This window comes from Anomaloglossus baeobatrachus, chromosome 2 (assembly GCF_048569485.1).
Source record: "Anomaloglossus baeobatrachus isolate aAnoBae1 chromosome 2, aAnoBae1.hap1, whole genome shotgun sequence".
Taxonomy (NCBI): domain Eukaryota; kingdom Metazoa; phylum Chordata; class Amphibia; order Anura; family Aromobatidae; genus Anomaloglossus; species Anomaloglossus baeobatrachus.
The window spans coordinates 84183077-84201759 of record NC_134354.1 but is presented as its reverse complement, the minus strand read 5'-3'; the positions used below and the strand labels follow the sequence as shown (position 1 = coordinate 84201759).

Sequence of the window (18683 nt, the reverse complement as noted above, 5' to 3'; positions counted from 1 at the left end):
TTGGATGTTTGTGTCCTTAGGTTAAGGGCTTACATGTGTAATAAAGGCAAGTTTGTGTATAATACACTTGTCTACTGGCCTTTGGTCGCATGGCCTTTAAAATGACCATTGGAGCATTAGTGATTTGTAACTTTTATATTAGGAGATTGCTAATTATGTGACTTTGTAGTATATTCCGATAATTGGCTGACCTTCACTTCAGCTAACACCTTGTTAGAAATCTTTCCAAGAAGTAGATGATTCAGACTTTAATTGTACAATCTGCAATACCATTATCTAAATATCGCAACATTGATGACAAGAATCTACCAGATGATATTCACACGTGGTTTCATTACACCATTTATTACTTCTCTGTATTGTTGGAGAAGACACAATAGGAGACTATCAGCCGATAGAAAATGGACACAGAATTTATTGAGTGTAGTGAATATGTATATATTGCATATACACATGCACAACTTGTAAACTGTATAGTAAACAGGATATTTAATATGCTGCATAATTCTGAACAATTGACCATCTGACCCACTGTCTACATGCAACTCATTATAAGCATGGTATAAAAGAGTTAAATGTCCATATTGACCCTGTCAATAGACTATTGCACATTATTTCCCAGAATGCATAGTCAGGTTTATTGTGAAGTGCCAGCTCACAAACGCCCCGGTACATCCACACATACAGTATGCCCTGTAGGATACAAAATGCTCGGAATATAGTGTAAAGTGGAAGAAATGTAGCCATCAACTAAAATGCAGATATTAAATTTATCAATATGTGAAATTTGCTGCAAAGAAAATATAAATGGATATTAGTTATGGCACCGTTATCACATAAATATTAGGAAGCATTGATAACTAGTGATGAGCGGGCACTACCATGCTCAGGTACTCTGTACTCATACCTAGTGAGGAGTGGGCACTACTATGGTCAAGTACTCGGTACTTGTAACTAGTGATGAGCGGGCACTACCATGCTCGGGTGCTCAGTACTCGTACCTAGTGAATAGTGGGCACTACTATGCTCAAGTGCTCGGTAATTGTAACTAGTGATGAGCGGGCACTACCATGCTCGGGTGTCCTATACTCGTAACTAGTGATGAGTGAGCACTACCATGCTCGGGTGCTCGGTACTCGTAATGAGCATTTGGATGCTCGGATGGACGCGACTCTTGTACTTGAGTATAATGGAAGTCAATGCGAAAGATTTCCTGGAAAAATGCTTGAGTTCCCCCTTGACTTCCACTATACTCTAGTACAAGAGTCACGCCCATCCGAGCATCCAATAGCTCATTATAACAGTATGAGTACTGAGCAACCGAGCATGGTAGCGTCCGTTCATCACTAGTTACAAGTACCGATCACCTGAGCATGGTAGTGTCCCTCTTATCACAAGTTGTGAGTACCGAGCATCCAAGCATGGTAGTGCTCGTTCATCATTAGTTATGAATACTGGGCACCCGAGCATGGTAGCACTCGCTCATCGCTAGTTATGGGTCCCTAGTATGGTAGTGCTTACTCATCACTAGTTATCAGTACTGAGCACCTAAGCATGGTAGTGCTCGCTCATCAACAGTTAAGAGTGTCGAGCTCCTGAGCATTGTAGTGCCCGCTCATCACTAGTTATGAGTACCGAGCACCCGAGCATGGTAGTGCCCGCTCATCACTAGTTATTAGTACCGAGCACCCAAGCATGGTAGTGCCCGCTCATCACTAGTTATTAGTACTGATCACCCGAGCATGGTAGTGCCCGCTCATCACTAGTTATTAGTACTGAGCACCCGAGCATGGTAGTGCCCGCTCATCACTAGTTATTAGTACTGAGCACCCGAGCATGGTAGTGCCCGCTCATCACTAGTTATTAGTACTGAGCACCCGAGCATGGTAGTGCCCGATCATCACTCTTGCTAACATGTTCTATCTGTACCTAACAAACATTGCTATCACCAAGAAAACATCTCTATATACCTCCATATAAAATCAGAGGTACGCATTGGTTGAATTCATTCTCATAGATTTCTAAAGCTGAAGCACAAAGAATCTGTCCTGCTTAGATCGTTAATGACCTTCACTTTGAGGGTATGGGCTAATGAGAGTTTTTCTGAGTCAGATAAAAATGAGTTTTCTAGTGGTAACCGCTTTAACAATTTTTTTGCTGAGGATTTTTTGGAGGAGTTTTTCATTCCCTGACGCAGTTGGGGTATGGGCACACAACATCTTTTTAATTTATCAGACTCCACAAAAAAATTTAAAAGCAGTTAAAAAAGTAGCATGTTCATTCTTTGGTGTTTTCCGCCAGGAAGCTGCTCACTGATTGTAGCCTAATTTGTAGAAAGAGGACTCAGCAAAAAGAATGGAAAAAACGCCAGCTGAGCTGCATCAGGAAAAAAGACCGCCGGCTCTTTCCCGAAGCGGCTTTGTTTAGGAGAGCCTTGGCGGATCTGCCTTTTAAAGACCATGTGCATATACCCTTCAAATTTTAGAGAGTTTTTTTCCTGATGTGTTTTTTTTGCAGGATTTTTATTGAAAGTTTCTTAGTTTGGAGCGTTTTCCATCGGGAGACACCTTAAAGAAAAATGACATGCATTTTCATTTCTCCCACCAGACATTTTTCAAAACCTGAAGCAGAAGAAAAACGCTCAAAAGGCTGAACATATGACCAGAAAAGTGGTCTTGTAAATAGAAATGAAGAGAAAGAGTCATTCAAGCTTTCTGATCAGTCTTTTGGCGTGGACCTGCTGTAAGAGACTCCTCAAAAACTTCCATGTGCACATACCCTAAAAGTAAGTAAAAGGTTCTTGTGCCCAGGTGGTGGGATGTTGGGTGGATCAAGGTTAAGAGGTAGTGGGTTCTCTGGTGAGCGGCAGTTTATATTGCTTAGCCATTAAGTCCACACGTCTGCTTATCTTTAACACCAATAGATGGACTAAAACATGGGTTGTCCTATTGTACCTTTTTACATTTTAAATGTATTCCACTTCCTTGTTGATCGTATAGGGTATTAAAGTTCATTCAATAAATGATAGTTCTGGAAAGTGCATTTTGTTTAATTTCCTCAATCAAGATTTCTGATTGGTGCAGGAAAGGAAAACCAGAGGCAAACCAAAAATCATAAAAGCAAAACTCAAAATAGGGGCCACCTCAATAAGATCACTTCTTTAAAAGCTAATAATCTATCATAAAGGGAATGGCCCACTCCCTTTTACTACATTGTCCTTAGCTGTCATGTGTTGAGCCTCTAGGTAGTATTTCACTAAAACGGGTCATTAATATCAAGCAGAATAACCCCTGACAAAGGCTGGGGTCACACAAGTGTATAAAATATCGATCCCATTCTCATCCAGAAAAGTGGGATGATTTTTTTTCTCACTTTGTGCTGTCCATATACAATCCATTTTTTTTTACTTTATTAATCTTTTACAGGACCCTTTACAGTTTCCCATCTAACAGAACTGTAATGTATCCATATAAATCCAATGCCATACTGACAGGCAATATGGCATCAGATTTTTTTTCTCACACTGTACTGATTTCAGAGTCAAAACTGTGATTTCCTTTTTCATGCTGAATACAGCTAAAAAAAGAAATGCAGTCCCTCTTGTTATCTGATTGCACTCATCCAATTTATATGCTCATGTGAGTGAGCCCTAACAATCAGGTGGGATGTTATATTTGACATCTATTGTACAGAAATTACCAGGATGGGGTCCATCTTGTTTTTAATATCAGGTTCTCTCTCTCATAGACATAAATGTAGACAGCCACATGCCAGGCCCCATTCTCTCATCAGGTGAGATCATCTATATATCTCCTGTGGAAATACCACAAATGCTTTAGCTCTAGATAGCCCATTATATGAGGCTAATGAGGGCCGAACATTGTAAAGAGAGATTTTGTAAACTTTTGTATACTTTAAGACTATCTAAATCTGTTTACACTGTGAAAAGATATGGACACTCTTGGGATCATTTTTCTATTTAAATGCAAGTATTTTAGGCTAAAAATCATTTTTACAAATAGGCTTGTTTAAAGGAAAACATTTAGCAGGATTTACCTCCATAAAATGTTAGGGCTCTATCAGCCTCCTAATGATGCTTGTAACAATGTCTTTATTCTGAATATATGTTTATGTATTTGCTGCAAAACTGGAGTTAAATCTTAGTGTGCCAGTCGCTGTCACTCGTCTCTGCTCTCCATCGCACCTACCCACAACATGACTGGTAAACCAACAGAACAGGGAGGAGAACAAAGTCAGCCCTCCACTCATCTCCCCTCTTATCTCTACACAAGATTGTTTGTCAGTCATGTTGCGTGGGATGTGTCAACTACATTCAGAGATGAGTTATGGTGCTCCTGAACTAGATCAGAGTCAAGCACACCAGGAACAGGATTGGGAGAGCCGCCATAATTAACAAAAGCCTAACAGGTTCCCAATGCCTTCTATCCCACCAACATTTATATACAGTTGAAACAAGAGGTTTACATAAAGTGTCTAAAAATATATGTTCTTCGCACTATCTGACATTAAATTACAATAAAAGCCACAAAGTGACTTAAGGATAATGAAATCAATGCCTTGGAGTGGCCATCACAAAGCCCTGATCTCAATCCTATTGAAAATTTATGGGCAAAGCTGAAACGGCCGGTGCGAGTAAGGCGACCTACAAACATGGCTCAGTTTTCCCAGTTCTGTCAGATTAAGGGCAATGGTACCAAATACTAATGAAATGTATGTATACTTTTGACTTTGCAGAAAGTAATGAAAATGCCTTAAAACATTGTTTGTCATTATTCTGGCATTTTGCAAATACAGTATATAATTAATTTTGGTAATCCTAAAATGGGAACGGTTTATTATGATTTCATGTCAGATAGTGAGAAAAACATGCAGATGTGTCTTTAGATAGTGTATGTAAACTTCTGGGTTCAACTATATATATCACTGCCTAACAAGTTCTTTATACTGCATGACACCTAAACACAATGAAAAAAGGTCTTTATAAAGTCTGTTTTTCATATGTAAATTAGCCCTTTGACTAGTCGTTGAAGCATTAGTTCCCCAGACTAGTTGGTCCTCTCCTCATGTTATGACACCCCTTTGGGTGCTATAACATGATTTGCAGAGAGCTAACGTTATCGCCAGTTCTCTACAAATCCTGCACTGGCGCACGGTCTTTTTCACTAACAACATTGAGCCTCTGAAGCTGGGCGTTCGCTTCCCAGCTTCAGAGAAGCAATGCAATGTTCGGAATTGAAGAAGATGGCGATTTCACTTCCGGACAAGAACAGTGTGCCTCTCTAAAGCCGTGAAGTGTACACTCAGCTTCATAGGCCCAAGGTTGTTACTGAAAAAGGCCACTCACATGCGCAAGACGTGTAGAGCACAGGTGATGATGCCGGCCCTCTCAGGGACGTGATAACATTAACATTTGGAGAGGGCCAACTAGTCTGGGAAACTAGTGCCCCATGGACGAGTCAAATGGCTAATTTACATATGAAAAAAAGATTTTATAAATACTTTTTTCAATATGTGTTAAAGATTCAGGTGGTATAAAGGGCTCATTAGAAGGGTATTTATTAATAAATATATAAATGCTGGTGAGTGGAAGGGCATGGGGGACCTATTAGGTGTCCTTTAAACCTCCGTTTTGCAGAAAATGTAGAAGACACACATTAAGACTAAAGACATCATTTGAAGGCTGATACTGCCCTAACACTTTATGGGGGTATACCTTGTTCTCAGGTTCCTTTCAAATTTTTTGTACCTTTTTGTCTTCTATATTTTCTGTGTTGCACTGTTTATTCCTGGCTGCAGCATGAATGAGTTAATCGAAAATCCGACAGTGAGGTAGTCCTGATAGTAGAGTTTTTATCTGTCTTTTTCTGAGCTCTCCTTAACTGTTTAATGACTACAAAGTTCAACACATCACAGTGAGGAGTGTTTTGAGTAGAGCAGCCTTGGGGACCGGCAAGTACTATAGGAGCCATTACCTTGTGTGCCATGTACATCTGTAGCACTGCTTATTTAACCTTCCCCTCATTTTGATGGAGCATTAAGGTTTACGGGCCTTGGGACCAAGGTTCCAATAATCGGTGATTGGACTCTCGACAATTGCCTATCCTACCAAAAGGTAATACAAGTCCAACTTCATTACCAATGTTTTAGACCTAATCTCAGTGAGAGAAACAGAATTATAATCTTGTAGTTCTGATACCTTTTTAATGGCTAGCTAAAATGAAATAAGAAGATGTTACAGAGCAAGCTTTCGAAACTCCTTAGGTCTCTTCATCAGGCATGGTATAACAAAATATCTGAAGAAATACAAATATATACACAAAGAGCAGAGGTGGTATAATAAAAGGACATTTAAACAAACAAACACTGAGCATAGAAAGTGAGTCTTTAATTAGCTTTGATTAGTGGTGTGAGAGTTTTATTGTCCTAATATCCATGTAAAATCAGAGGTCTGGTGCCCTCACAGTCTCTGGAGCAGACTCCTCAGATTTTGTATCCTCACGCACAACTTTTTCTCTTTTGGCAAGGAGCTATAGTTACAACGCACAGGAACTGCTATGGGTAGCAAAATGGCACCGCAATATGCCAGCCTTTTCATGGCTAAACTGGACAATGACTTTTTATCATCAAACCATTGACCTATTCATTACATGAATGACATCTTAATAACCTGGACCGAGTCCGAACAACTACAAAATCTGAGGAGTCTGCTCTAGAGATGGTGAGGGCACCAGGCCTCTGATCCTACATGGATATTGGGACAATAACATTTTCACACCACTAATCAAAGCTAATTAAGCACTCACTTTCTAAGCTTAGTGTTTGTTTATCTAAATGCCCTTTTATTATACCGCCTCTGCTCTATTTGTGTATATATATGTTTCTTCAGATATTTTGTTATACCATGCCTGATGAAGAGACCTAAGGAGTCTCGAAAGCTTGCTCTGTAACACCATTTTATTTTATTTTAGTTAGCCATTAAAAGGTATCAGAACTACAAGATTATAATTCTATTTCTCTCACTGAGAGCAATCAACCATTTTTCAACTGGCTAACACAGTACCAAGACTTTTTTCTTTAGACCTAATCTGAATCACAAAAGATCTGCCATATCTCACTGACTTAACCTAGAAGGAGCGGTTTTTCCTCCTATGTGATAATCCTATTTTAGCTGCGTATAAATGATGATGGATGGCTATCTCAGTTGCTCTGTACCTGGGCGTCATGGGTTGACCATATGGTGTACCATTTGTATTGGTAGAAGAAGCACAGAAATAAAATATCAAGTAGTAACCTTGAATTGACCTTGAAGAGAACTTTTATTGGGTCTTTCAAAAGCAGCAATCCTATGGTAATATGACAGACCCTGTAAAAGGCACTATATGCCACTATACATGAGAAAGGAAAAGAAAGTGGTACTCGCCAACAAAATAGATCTTTATGATACCCATACTAAACCATGAAAGACATGGAGTTTTAAACATTTATATATAATCTATGTCCTATTGTATATTTTACCATGTGCTTTTAATATATTCTCTAAAAAAACAATGGACAGGAAGGTCCTTGTCCTGGCTGCTTAGAAGACTAGCAAAGCTCTCTTGCATCATTTTTATATTTTTTTTTTTTTACTGAAAGGATTTCTGAGGCATAGATGAAGTAAAAACACTAGAAGACAAAGATTTTTTTTTTCGGTTCTAAACTGTAAAAGTACAAGAATATAGAGTATCGATTACATGGACAATTCAATCCTGGGCCTCAGGAAGTACACTTTGTTAATTACCTCAAATATCCATACACACAAGCTCACTATATCAAACCAATGTAGATATATTATTTACTGTTCTCCCAAAAAAATAAAGGAAAAAAAAACATTAGCAGCTAAAATTTTGGATATCCACATTGTACCCGTGACCTACACATAACGGAGGCAGCCATTAAAAGTTAATTCAGTGTCCTCCTCCTGCTTTCATCAGAAACTAGTGACATCGGATGGTAATAAAGTGCCCCTTGCTTCAGTAGTACCAAAACTCCAAATCATCTCTAAATACATTGTCTTTCTTTATTGTATGATATTAAAGGGCTTGTCAACTTTTAGTCATCCCATTTTTGTAAGAAGGGTCCATAAATCCCACTATTGGGACTTCCAGCTTTGATCTGTGGGCCATCTTGGTGGCAGGTGTTGAATTTCCCAACAGCACTCCCACAGGAGAGACTAGGAATTACACAAGTCCTATTGAAATAAATGAACTGTCCATGTAATTCCTAGACTTGTATCTTCGAAAGCTAGAAACACTCGTCTGCTTTGGCTGATTGCAGACCTGAGTGGGAGACCCGCTTCTATTATTTAATTTAAAGTAGGTTTTCTAAACTAGACAAACCCTTTAATAGATACAATAAAAACACTAGATCCAAAATTCACCTAAAATACTGTTTCTATATTTTCTGCATTTTCTTTTATTTTAATATGCACAATTTATATTCGCTACAAGATTACAAAACAACAGCCGTCCGTAGGTTAGACCGATACCACCGTCTTGCTACATGATAAGGAAGCTAGAGTTGACAAAACTGCCATTGAGTTCATGATCAGTTGGATAAAGATGCCACACATAACGTTTCACACACATGCGTAGTCACTCATCAGTTGCCAAAAGTCTTTTCTGTGGGGCCCAGGATTCTACTTGTCCGTAACTTGAAGAAATATCTATTTTAAAGTTTTCAAAAACTTCAGTCTGGAAGAGTTGAGATCTCCCTCTCTTTCTCTTCAGAAGAGTCCAGTGGTTTCAAGAGCGAGAATCCAATATGAGGAATAAGAATCTCTTCTGTTAAAGAAATATTGAGGCACAAAACAGTCGCTTCAACTATTTTCATACGTGAAATCCCTTTTCTTGTAAATGCATCATTTGTAATCTCAAAGTCTGTATGCTGCTCACTATTCGTCTCTGGTGACCGATGAGCGTGACACCAATTCTTCTGATGTCGCTAAAGGAGAAGAAACAAGCATTACTGAAACAAATCACTGATAAATAGGAGGAGGTGTAGAACTATTTATGTACCATATTTTTAGTTTTATAAGACATTATAACACACACCCCAAATTTGAAAGCGGAAAATAGGAAAAAAACATTTTTACTGTTAAAATTAGGGTCCGTCTTATAATCCTAGTGTATCTTATATTAGCTCACCAGGAGAGAGCTGCAGTAGTAGAGCGGCTCAGGAGGCTTGGAGGAAGGGTTGTTGCAGCTCAGGAGGGTCAGCGATGCTGTGGGCTTGGAGGGTGAGTGGACGGAGTGTCGGCGATACTGCAGGCACGACGGCAGGCACCATTGATCTGCCAGTGGTCTGTGGGCTCCATTGAATTGCCAGCGGCTGACGCAATGGACTTCAAAAAATGGCCGCAAAGGCAGCGCATATGCAGATTGGCCTTCGCAGCCATTTTCTTGAAGTACATTGCATCAACCGCCGGCAATTCAAAGCAGCCCACAGGCAGATCAATGGCGTCCGCCACCGCGATACCCCACGAGCCCGCAGTATTGCTGATCCTCCATCCACTGACCCTTGTGAGCTGCTTCACTACAGTGACACACCACCTCCTAAAACCCCTCAATATCGCCAACCCTGGGCCACCACTGCCCGGTAAGCCATTTCTTATAAAATGCAACCCCATTTTACCCACAGTTTTGGGGGGGAAAACATGCGCCTTATAATCCGGAAAATATAGTATCTATTATACAGTCATGCTCGAAAATGTTGACACACTTGAAATTGTTCCAGAAAATGAAGTATTTATCTCAGAAAATCATTGCAATTACACATGTTTTGTTATACACATTTATTTTCTTTTGAACAACACTAAAAAATCGGATAAAAAAAGGCAAATTGGACATGATTTCACACAAAACCACCAAAATTCTTGGTAAACAACTTTTTTTCAAGAATATGATGCTCGTTCAAAGTCACCCGTCGCAAATAACAGATGTAGGCAATATGAAAATCACACCTGAAACCAAATAAAAAGGCGAGAAGATGACAGTGTTTACAGTGTGTGTCTGTTTGGAGAACAGAAAGAGGAGAAGAGAACAGTCTGAGGACTTAAGAACCAAAATTGTTGAAAAATATCAACAATCTCAAGGTTACAAGTCCATCTCCAGAGAGCTCAATGTTCTTTTTGACCACAGTGCGCAACATAATCAAGACATTTGCAATCCATGCCAATGGAGCTAATCTCCTTGGAAGTGGGTGGCAGAGAAAAATTGATGAAAATTTGCAATGCAGGATAGTTCAGGGATAAGCAACCTCAATTAAGTTTCAAAGAAATTCAATCTATCTTGCAGGCTCTGGGTGCATCAGTGTCTGCGCAAACTATCTGTCCACATTTGAATTAAATGAAACACTATGGCAGGAGACCCAGGAGGACCCCACTGCTGAGACAGTGACATAAAAAAGCCAAAAGCCTCTAAGAAAGAGTCTTGTGCACAGATGAGACCAAGATAGAGCTTATTGGTAAAGGACATCATTCTAATGTTTACTGCAAAGAGAATGAGTCCTAGAAATAAAAAAAAACACAGTACCTACAGTCAAACATGGTGGATGTTCAAATATGTTTTATGATTGCTTTTCTGCCTCTGGAACTGGGTGCCTTGACTGTGTGCAAGGCAACATGAAATGTAAAAATTACCAAAGGATTTTGGGTCCCAATGAAGTGCCCAGTGTCAGAAAGCAGGGTCTGTGTCCAAGGTCATGGGTCTTCCAGCAGGACAATGACCCCAAACACAATTCAAAAATCCCCCAGAAATGAATGGAATCAAAGCGCAATGAGTCCAGATCTAAATCCCATAGAACACCTGTGAAGAGATCTTAAAATTGCTGTTGGGAGAAGGCGCCTTCAAAACTGAGAGACCTGGAGCAGATTGCAAAAGAAGAGTCCAAAATTCCAGTGTGAGAGGCCTGTTGATGGTTACAGGCAGTGAATTATTGCAGTTATTTATTCCAAAGGGTATGCAACCAAATATTGAGGTGAGTGTGCCAAAAATTTTGTCTGTCCCATTTTTATTTTTTGTGAAATGATGTCCAATTTTCATGTTTTTCCTGTTTTTTTTTTTGTTTTGCTCCAATACATACAAAAGAAAAAACATGTATATCACAAAACATGTGTAATTCCAATCATTTTCTGAGAAAAATACTTCATTTTCTGGAAAAATTTAAAGGGTGCCAACACTTTTGAACATGACTGTATATAGCGTATCATGTATGGATCTTTTTTTCATGGCTTCATAACTCAAACAATAAAACAATAGATAAATTTTCCATCCATGCAGACATATTACATTACTTGGTTTCCAATAGATTTGTCGTGCCAAGGTACATCTTTCAGGTAATAGAGATGCTTGGATAGCCTTGATTTGAAAAAAGTAACACCTTCCATTTGTGTTTTCCTCTTGGGTTGTGCCTTGCATTCATCCTACATCTTTGATGTTCATTTACTTTCTTCAATTTTCTATACTGATAGCATCACATTTATGGAATATCCACACAAGTTATTTAGAGGGCACCAAATTTACATTGTTATACAAGCTGTACACTGACTATATTGTCTTTAGTGTTGCTCCAAGAAAAGATGCAATAAAAAAATTGACAAAAATGTGAGTGGTGTACTCACTTTTGTGATATTCTATACTGTGTGTCCACCCATATCCTGTCCACCGCCATTAACATGAGAACGGCGGCCGCTATAGGCATAGAAGTGGTGTCTAGGTATAGTAAAGTAGCCATGCACTACGCAATGAAACCACCTATTGCGCCACCTGGTGGAAAACAACGGATTTAGCATTTTTATCTCGAAAACGGAACAAGATAGAGAAAAAAAGTGAATTACAAAGTTATAGGACATCATCAATTCAATACGAATCAACACCTTGCATACAGAAATGGTATGATATGAAACCAATGACCCCCCCCCAAAATGAATGCTGGTCACGCATATGGCGCTCATTTAACTTTGATGCTCAAAGTGGCCACTGTCAGCTACAATGTACATCTGGACTCTGGACAGCATACTGTATCTTGCTTCACGTTGTGCATTATGGTAGGTGACATCAGGGCCAGATTAAGGTTGGTGGGGGCCCCTGGGCAGAAAATCTGGTGGGGGCCCCATAACGTTAACATTTTTAGCCATAACAGTAGAGCACGAACCGTAGCATTTAGATATAAATCCAATGAACATTTATCTTATCCTGTTCTGCCACATTCAGATTTACAGCACTACGATACAGATACAGTCCAGGATAAATCACAGCTGTCCACTTACACACAGAAAGTAGAGTTAAGGCTGCTTTACACATTTCGATCTCGTATGCGATCGCACACGCCCCCATCGTATGTGCGGAACAGGCAATTTGTTGCCCGTGTCGCACAAACGATTAACCCCCGTCACACGTACTTACCTTCCAAATGACCTCGCTGTGGGCGGCGAACATCCACTTCCTGAAGTGAAAGGGACGTCACACAGCGGCCGGCCAATAGAAGCGGAGGGGCGGAGATGAGCGGGACGTAAACATCCCGCCCACCTCCTTCCTTCCGCATTGCCGGCGGGACGCAGGTAAGCTGCAGTTCATCGTTCCCGGGGTGTCACATGGAGCGATGTGTGCTGCCTCAAGAACGATGAACAAAGAGACGTTCAATTTTTAGAAAATGAACGACGTGTATGCAATCAACGTTTTAACGCACAATCAGGGTCGCACGTAGCTGTCACACACTACAATATCACTAACGATGCCGGATGTGCGTCACTTACGACGTGACCCCGCCGACACATCGTTAGATATATTGTAGCGTGTAAAGCTCGCTTTTGTCACATATTTTTTATTGATCCCAATGTTAAGGCAGCCAGGGCCGGCTCCAGGGTTTTGTGGCCTCCGGGAGAAAGAGTCTCAGTGGACCCCATCCACACACAGACACGCACATACACATACACGCATACGTACATATACATATTTGAAGACAAATTCAGAAAAATACATATAAACAGACAAATATATGCACAGTCATATACACTGACATACATGCAGACACAGACGCATTAGGGGTCGTGCGCACGTTGCGTAATTACATGCATTTACGCTGCGTATAGCACTGCAGTGTAAATGCATGCGTCCTGCGTCCCCTATACAATCTATGTAGATTGTGCATGATACGTGCACCCATTGCTTTTATGAACGCAGCGATTTGGGTGCTAAAATGTTGACCCAAATCTGTGCGTTCATAAAATGAGCATGTCAATTATTCCGTGCGCTATGGATGCAGCCCCTGCTCTGTCTATGGTGGGGGCAGCAGCCAGAGCGCATGAAATCGGCTTTTTTTGTACAGAAAAACTGCATCCATTATGCAGTGATTCTGAAGCGATTTGACGCGCACATGTGCTGTCAAATCGCTGCAGAATATTCAGCAGTTACGTGCGCATGAGCCCTTACAGGTATTAATATGGGAAAGTCGCCAGCAGCCTCACTCACCTCTCCCGCTTGTTTCCGTCCAGCTCCTTCAGGACATGTGGCTGTTTCACGATGGCTGTCACTAACACACATGACTGCACACTGACAGCACTGCTGTATATACATCACAGGAGGGGCTGGGGGCTACGATATATACATTACAGGAGGGGCAGGGGGCATAGACGTTACTGGAGTGGCAAACAGCTCTGGTGGTGTACTCATCACTGCGATGGGTGACATAGCGCTCTGGGGAACCCATATAGTTCGGGGGGGGGGGGGGCGCACAGACTGCTCTAATTCATATATACACACACAGTACTGCTTCTTACACACACATCTCTGACACACACACACACACACACTACAATGCACCCCCCATCACCCCCTACACACACACACACACACACACACACACACGCGCAATACAATGCACCCCCCATTACCCCTACACGCACACACAATACAATGCACCCCCCATTACCCCTACACACACACGCACACACTACAATGCACCCCCCATTACCCCTACACACACACGCACACACTACAATGCACCCCCCATTACCCCTACACACACACACGCACACACTACAATGCACCCCCCATTACCCCTACACACACACACACACACACACACACACACAATACACCCCCCATTACCACTACACACACACACACAATACAATGCACCCCCCATTACCCCTCTCCCCACACACAATACAATGCACCCCCCATTACCCCTACACACACACACACACACACACAATACAATGCACCCCCTATTACCCCTACACACACACACACACAATACAATGCACCCCCCATTACCCCTACACACACAATACAACCCCCATTACCCCTACACACACACACACACACATATAATACAATGCACCCCCCATTACCCCCACACAATACAATGCACCCCCCATTACCCCTACACACACACACACACAATACAATGCACCCCCCATTACCCCTACACACAATACAATGCACCCCCCATTACCCCTCCCCACACACAATACAATACACCCCCCATTACCCCTCCCCCTACACACACACACACACACACACACACAATACACCCCCCATTACCCCTCCCCCTACACACACACACACAATACAATGCACCCCCATTACCCCTCCCCCCACACACAATACAATGCACCCCCATTACCCCTCCCCCCACACACATTACCCCTCCCCCCCCACACACACACACACACACAATACAATGCACCCCCCATTACCCCTCTCCCCACACACAATACAATGCACCCCCCATTACCCCTCTCCCCACACACAATACAATGCACCCCCCATTACCCCTCTCCCCACACACAATACAATGCACCCCCCATTACCCCTCTCCCCACACACAATACAATGCACCCCCCATTACCCCTCTCCCCACACACAATACAATGCACCCCCCATTACCTCTCTCCCCACACACACACACACAATACAATGCACCCCTCATGACCTCTCCCCCCACACACAATACACCCTCCATTACCCCTCCCCCCCACACACAATACAGTGCACCCTCCATTACCCCTCCCTCCACACACAATACAATGCACCCTCCATTACCCCTCCCCCCACACACAATTCAGCCCTGCACACACAAATTACACTGCTCCATCCCTACACACTCCTGCCTCCCTCCCCCCCTCCCTCGGAATACAGTGCTCCTCCTCTGCCTGTCACAGAGCTGTGTTCCTTCACAAATGTTCCCCGTTCTGTGTCCTCTGCCCCTCCTCACTCATCCCCATTAATTACACCTGTCTCTTCAGCTCCTTCATGGAGCGCTCGCTTCCTCATGTCCCCAGTGTGGCGCCGGCAGCACTGTGATGATGTCAGCAAGCTGCTGATCTCATCACGTTGCTGCACGTCGGGGGCGGGGCCCAGTCCCGGTGCGCTGTTCAAATGTATTTACGTCTGAAAGACGCAAATACATTTGAATAGGAACGGAAACAGGAAGCTGCGGTAATCGGCTCTGCTGCGCTCCTCTGCAGTGTACATGCCGGCACACAGCAGAGCCGGCACGCAGCAGAGCCGGCACGCAGCAGAGCCGGCACACAGCAGAGCCGGCACACAGCAGAGCCGGCACACAGCAGAGCCGGCACACAGCAGAGCCGGCACAGCTCGCTGCCTCCTGCTCCTGCTAGTGTGCCTGGCATGTAAGGAGCGCAGCGGGGACAGCAGACAGCGGCCCACCACACCGTGCCCCTGCTTCTAGGTACGGCCGCAGCACATAGCAGGGAGCATTAGCACACCTCTGACCCCGGAAGTTCAAGCGGCCGCTGGTACTTCCGAGGTCAATCAGCGTCCTGTGCCCGCAGTTTGTTTTTGCGTCTTAAAGACGCATATGCAAATAAATAGCGGTGCCCCCCCCCCCCCCCGAAAACACAGCTGATTTATTAGACTGTCTTTACGGAGGGGGAGAGGGTGTGAAAAAAAAATGCTGACAGGTGCCTAGTGCCAAGTATGGTGGGGGCCCCCTTAGAAGCTCTTTTGGTGGGGGCCCCTGGGCTCCAGCCCCGCCTGCCCCGCCTATAATCCGGCCCTGGGTGACATGTTTGCACAAGCATCTGTGATGCGTCGTTGTAGGTCCTGCAATGTTGGTGGAGGGGTCGCATACACCTGCTGTTTGATGTGACCCCACAGAAAGAAATCCAATGGGGTCAGGTCAGGTGAGCGTGGAGGCCACTCCACGCATTCACCATACCCAATGACTTGTAGGAAGGTCTCCATGAGGTATCGCTTCATGTCCGCAGCCTTGTGAGTATTACACGTTCTAATCATAGCATTTCTGTATGCAAGGTGTCGATTTGTATTGAATTGATGATGCCCTACAATTTTTTAATTCATTTTTTTTCTCTATCTCATTCCGTTTTCGAGATAAAAATGCTAACTCGGGTGGCGCTATAGGTGATTCCATTGCATAGCGCATGGCTACTTTACTATACCTAGACACCACTTCTACTCCTATAGCTGCAGCCGTTGTCAAGTTTATGGCGGTGCAGAGGATATGGGTGGACACACTGTATACAGTATGCTGCAATACCACAGTATTGCAGTATATAGTGAAAATTTAGCTCTCTGATGAAGCTCAGGCAGTAGCTGAGCTTCACTGCAGTTCCAAGATGGCAGTGATGAGGGTCTTCAGTAGTCCCCCGCTGGCATGGTAACTAATTGCTAACCTGCATTGCAGGGCCAAATGTGAGCCAGTGAGTGCAAGCATTGGCGACCATTACATTCAAATGTGTTGCTGTTAACCATTTAGATGTTGTTGTCATTTAAATGGTTAACAGTAGTAACTGGAGCTATGCAGTATGCAGCATTAACCTATCACTTGTGGGGAGAGCTCAGCTCCTGACCACCCCCATACATGAAAACAACTGCAATGATGTACAAAGACATCATATTGTACTAAGAGGATAATCCAAGTGCTACTAAAGCACTGATCCTGATGTTTCTGTCGTATTTCAAAATTACTTACTCAATGCTCATTCTGCAAACCAAGTCCAACGTTGTGAACCCAGCTGCAATGAAATTAGTAGCGTACTGACCCATCTTTATAGAGTCTAGCCACTCTGTGACTGTGACATAGAAGTGATATTCTGGTGTCTCCCCAGGTGACTCCGGTAAGCTGGAGAAAAGAGAAAAAGGACAGAATTAAGGTATTAAATAGGAAAACAATATAAAACAGATGGTAAATATATGTGTGTATATATATATATATATATATCTAATATATAAAGTTGAATGTGTGTATGTATGTCCGGGATTGGCATCCGCACCGTCGCAGCTACAGCCACAAAATTTTGCACACACGTCTGGACCCCGAGAGCGTCATAGGCTATGTTTTGAGGGGAAATTTTAACCCCGCTCTTTACAGTTATTCACCAAAAAACCTGCCTCCATTAAAGCAAATGGTGCTGGGAGCCACAGTGCAGCCAGAGCTTCAGAAGAATGCGCAGCCACGCCCTTAAATGGAATGTTGGCGTGTCACAATGCAGCCAGGGAGAGAGACAGACACAGACCGGGAAAGAGGCAGACACAGACAGGGTAAGAAACAGACATAGACAGGGTAAGAGACAGACACAAAGAGACAGACTGACAGGGAAAGAGACAGACAGAGAAAGAGAGAGACAGGTTAAGAGACAGACACAGACAGGTAAAGAGACAAAGAGACAGACACAGGGAAACAGACAGACAGGGAAAGAGAAGGAAAGAGACAGACAGGGTAAGAGACAGAAAAAGACAGATAAAGAGACAGACAAAGAGACAGACACAGGGAAAGAGACAGACAGCGAAAGAGAGGGAAAGAGAGGGAAAGAGACAGACAGGGAAAGAGACAGACAGGGAAAGTGACAGAGATAGATAGACAGACAGGGAAATAGATTGAGACAGATGGAGAAAGAGACAGAGACAGTCAGAGACAGACAGGGAAAGAGACAGACAGACAAAGATAGAGAGAGAGAGAGAGAGACAGAGAGATATATACAGAGGGGGAGACAGACATTATATTTACATTTATTACATTACATTATTACATCTATTTGTTTTGTGGTTTTTGTATGCAGAATACATTTTTGTTAATACATTCTATTTTGTTAACAGCAGTTAATATATATATATACACTGTATATATACTGTATATATGTGCTCTATTGCAGTCACAGCAGCCTGCACGTTGCCGCATTTGGCTCATTTTGCTAGATGTTGGCCAGATTTTTTTTATTTTTTTCCCATAGCATGTACAGTATTTTGGGGTGGTGACTGCTACTTTCTTTTGCTGAGCAATCTTCCCATCAGTCTTAGGTTATGTTCACACTCGATCTTTTTGCTGAGTTTTCGGAGTGGACACTGAATATAATCTCCAACATTTCAAGTAGTGTTGAGATTTTGAAGAGGATTTGTAAAATTTCAGGTCAGCTTCTGCTGCACAAACCTTTGAAAAAAACCTCAGTGTCAACATGTTATTAGGGTATGTTCACACTGCGTCTCTTGCTGATGTTTCTAAAAACAATAGCATTTTCTTAATTGTTTAATAGATCTAAAAAAATACAGAAAACACAACGAAAAAGACACCAAAAAATACTAAAAAAATATCTCAGGAAACAACCAAAACCACAAACAAAATGCATACCTCCCAACTTT

General features: G+C 42.5%; 1 protein-coding gene across 2 annotated transcripts in view; it reads right to left on the bottom strand.

Annotated features, from left to right (window-relative positions):
* Positions 1–7006: 7006 nt before the first annotated feature.
* The window catches only part of EPHA6 (EPH receptor A6), a 1356729-nt gene continuing 1345052 nt past the window's right edge, over positions 7007–18683 (bottom strand). For both annotated transcript variants that reach the window (XM_075335125.1, XM_075335126.1), the window contains 2 exons: positions 17020–17169; positions 7007–9003 (listed from right to left, as the gene is read on the bottom strand). In XM_075335125.1, coding sequence (XP_075191240.1) covers positions 8889–9003; positions 17020–17169 — 265 coding nt within the window. In that variant the 3' untranslated portion in view covers positions 7007–8888. The remainder of the gene's footprint in view (positions 9004–17019; positions 17170–18683) is intronic.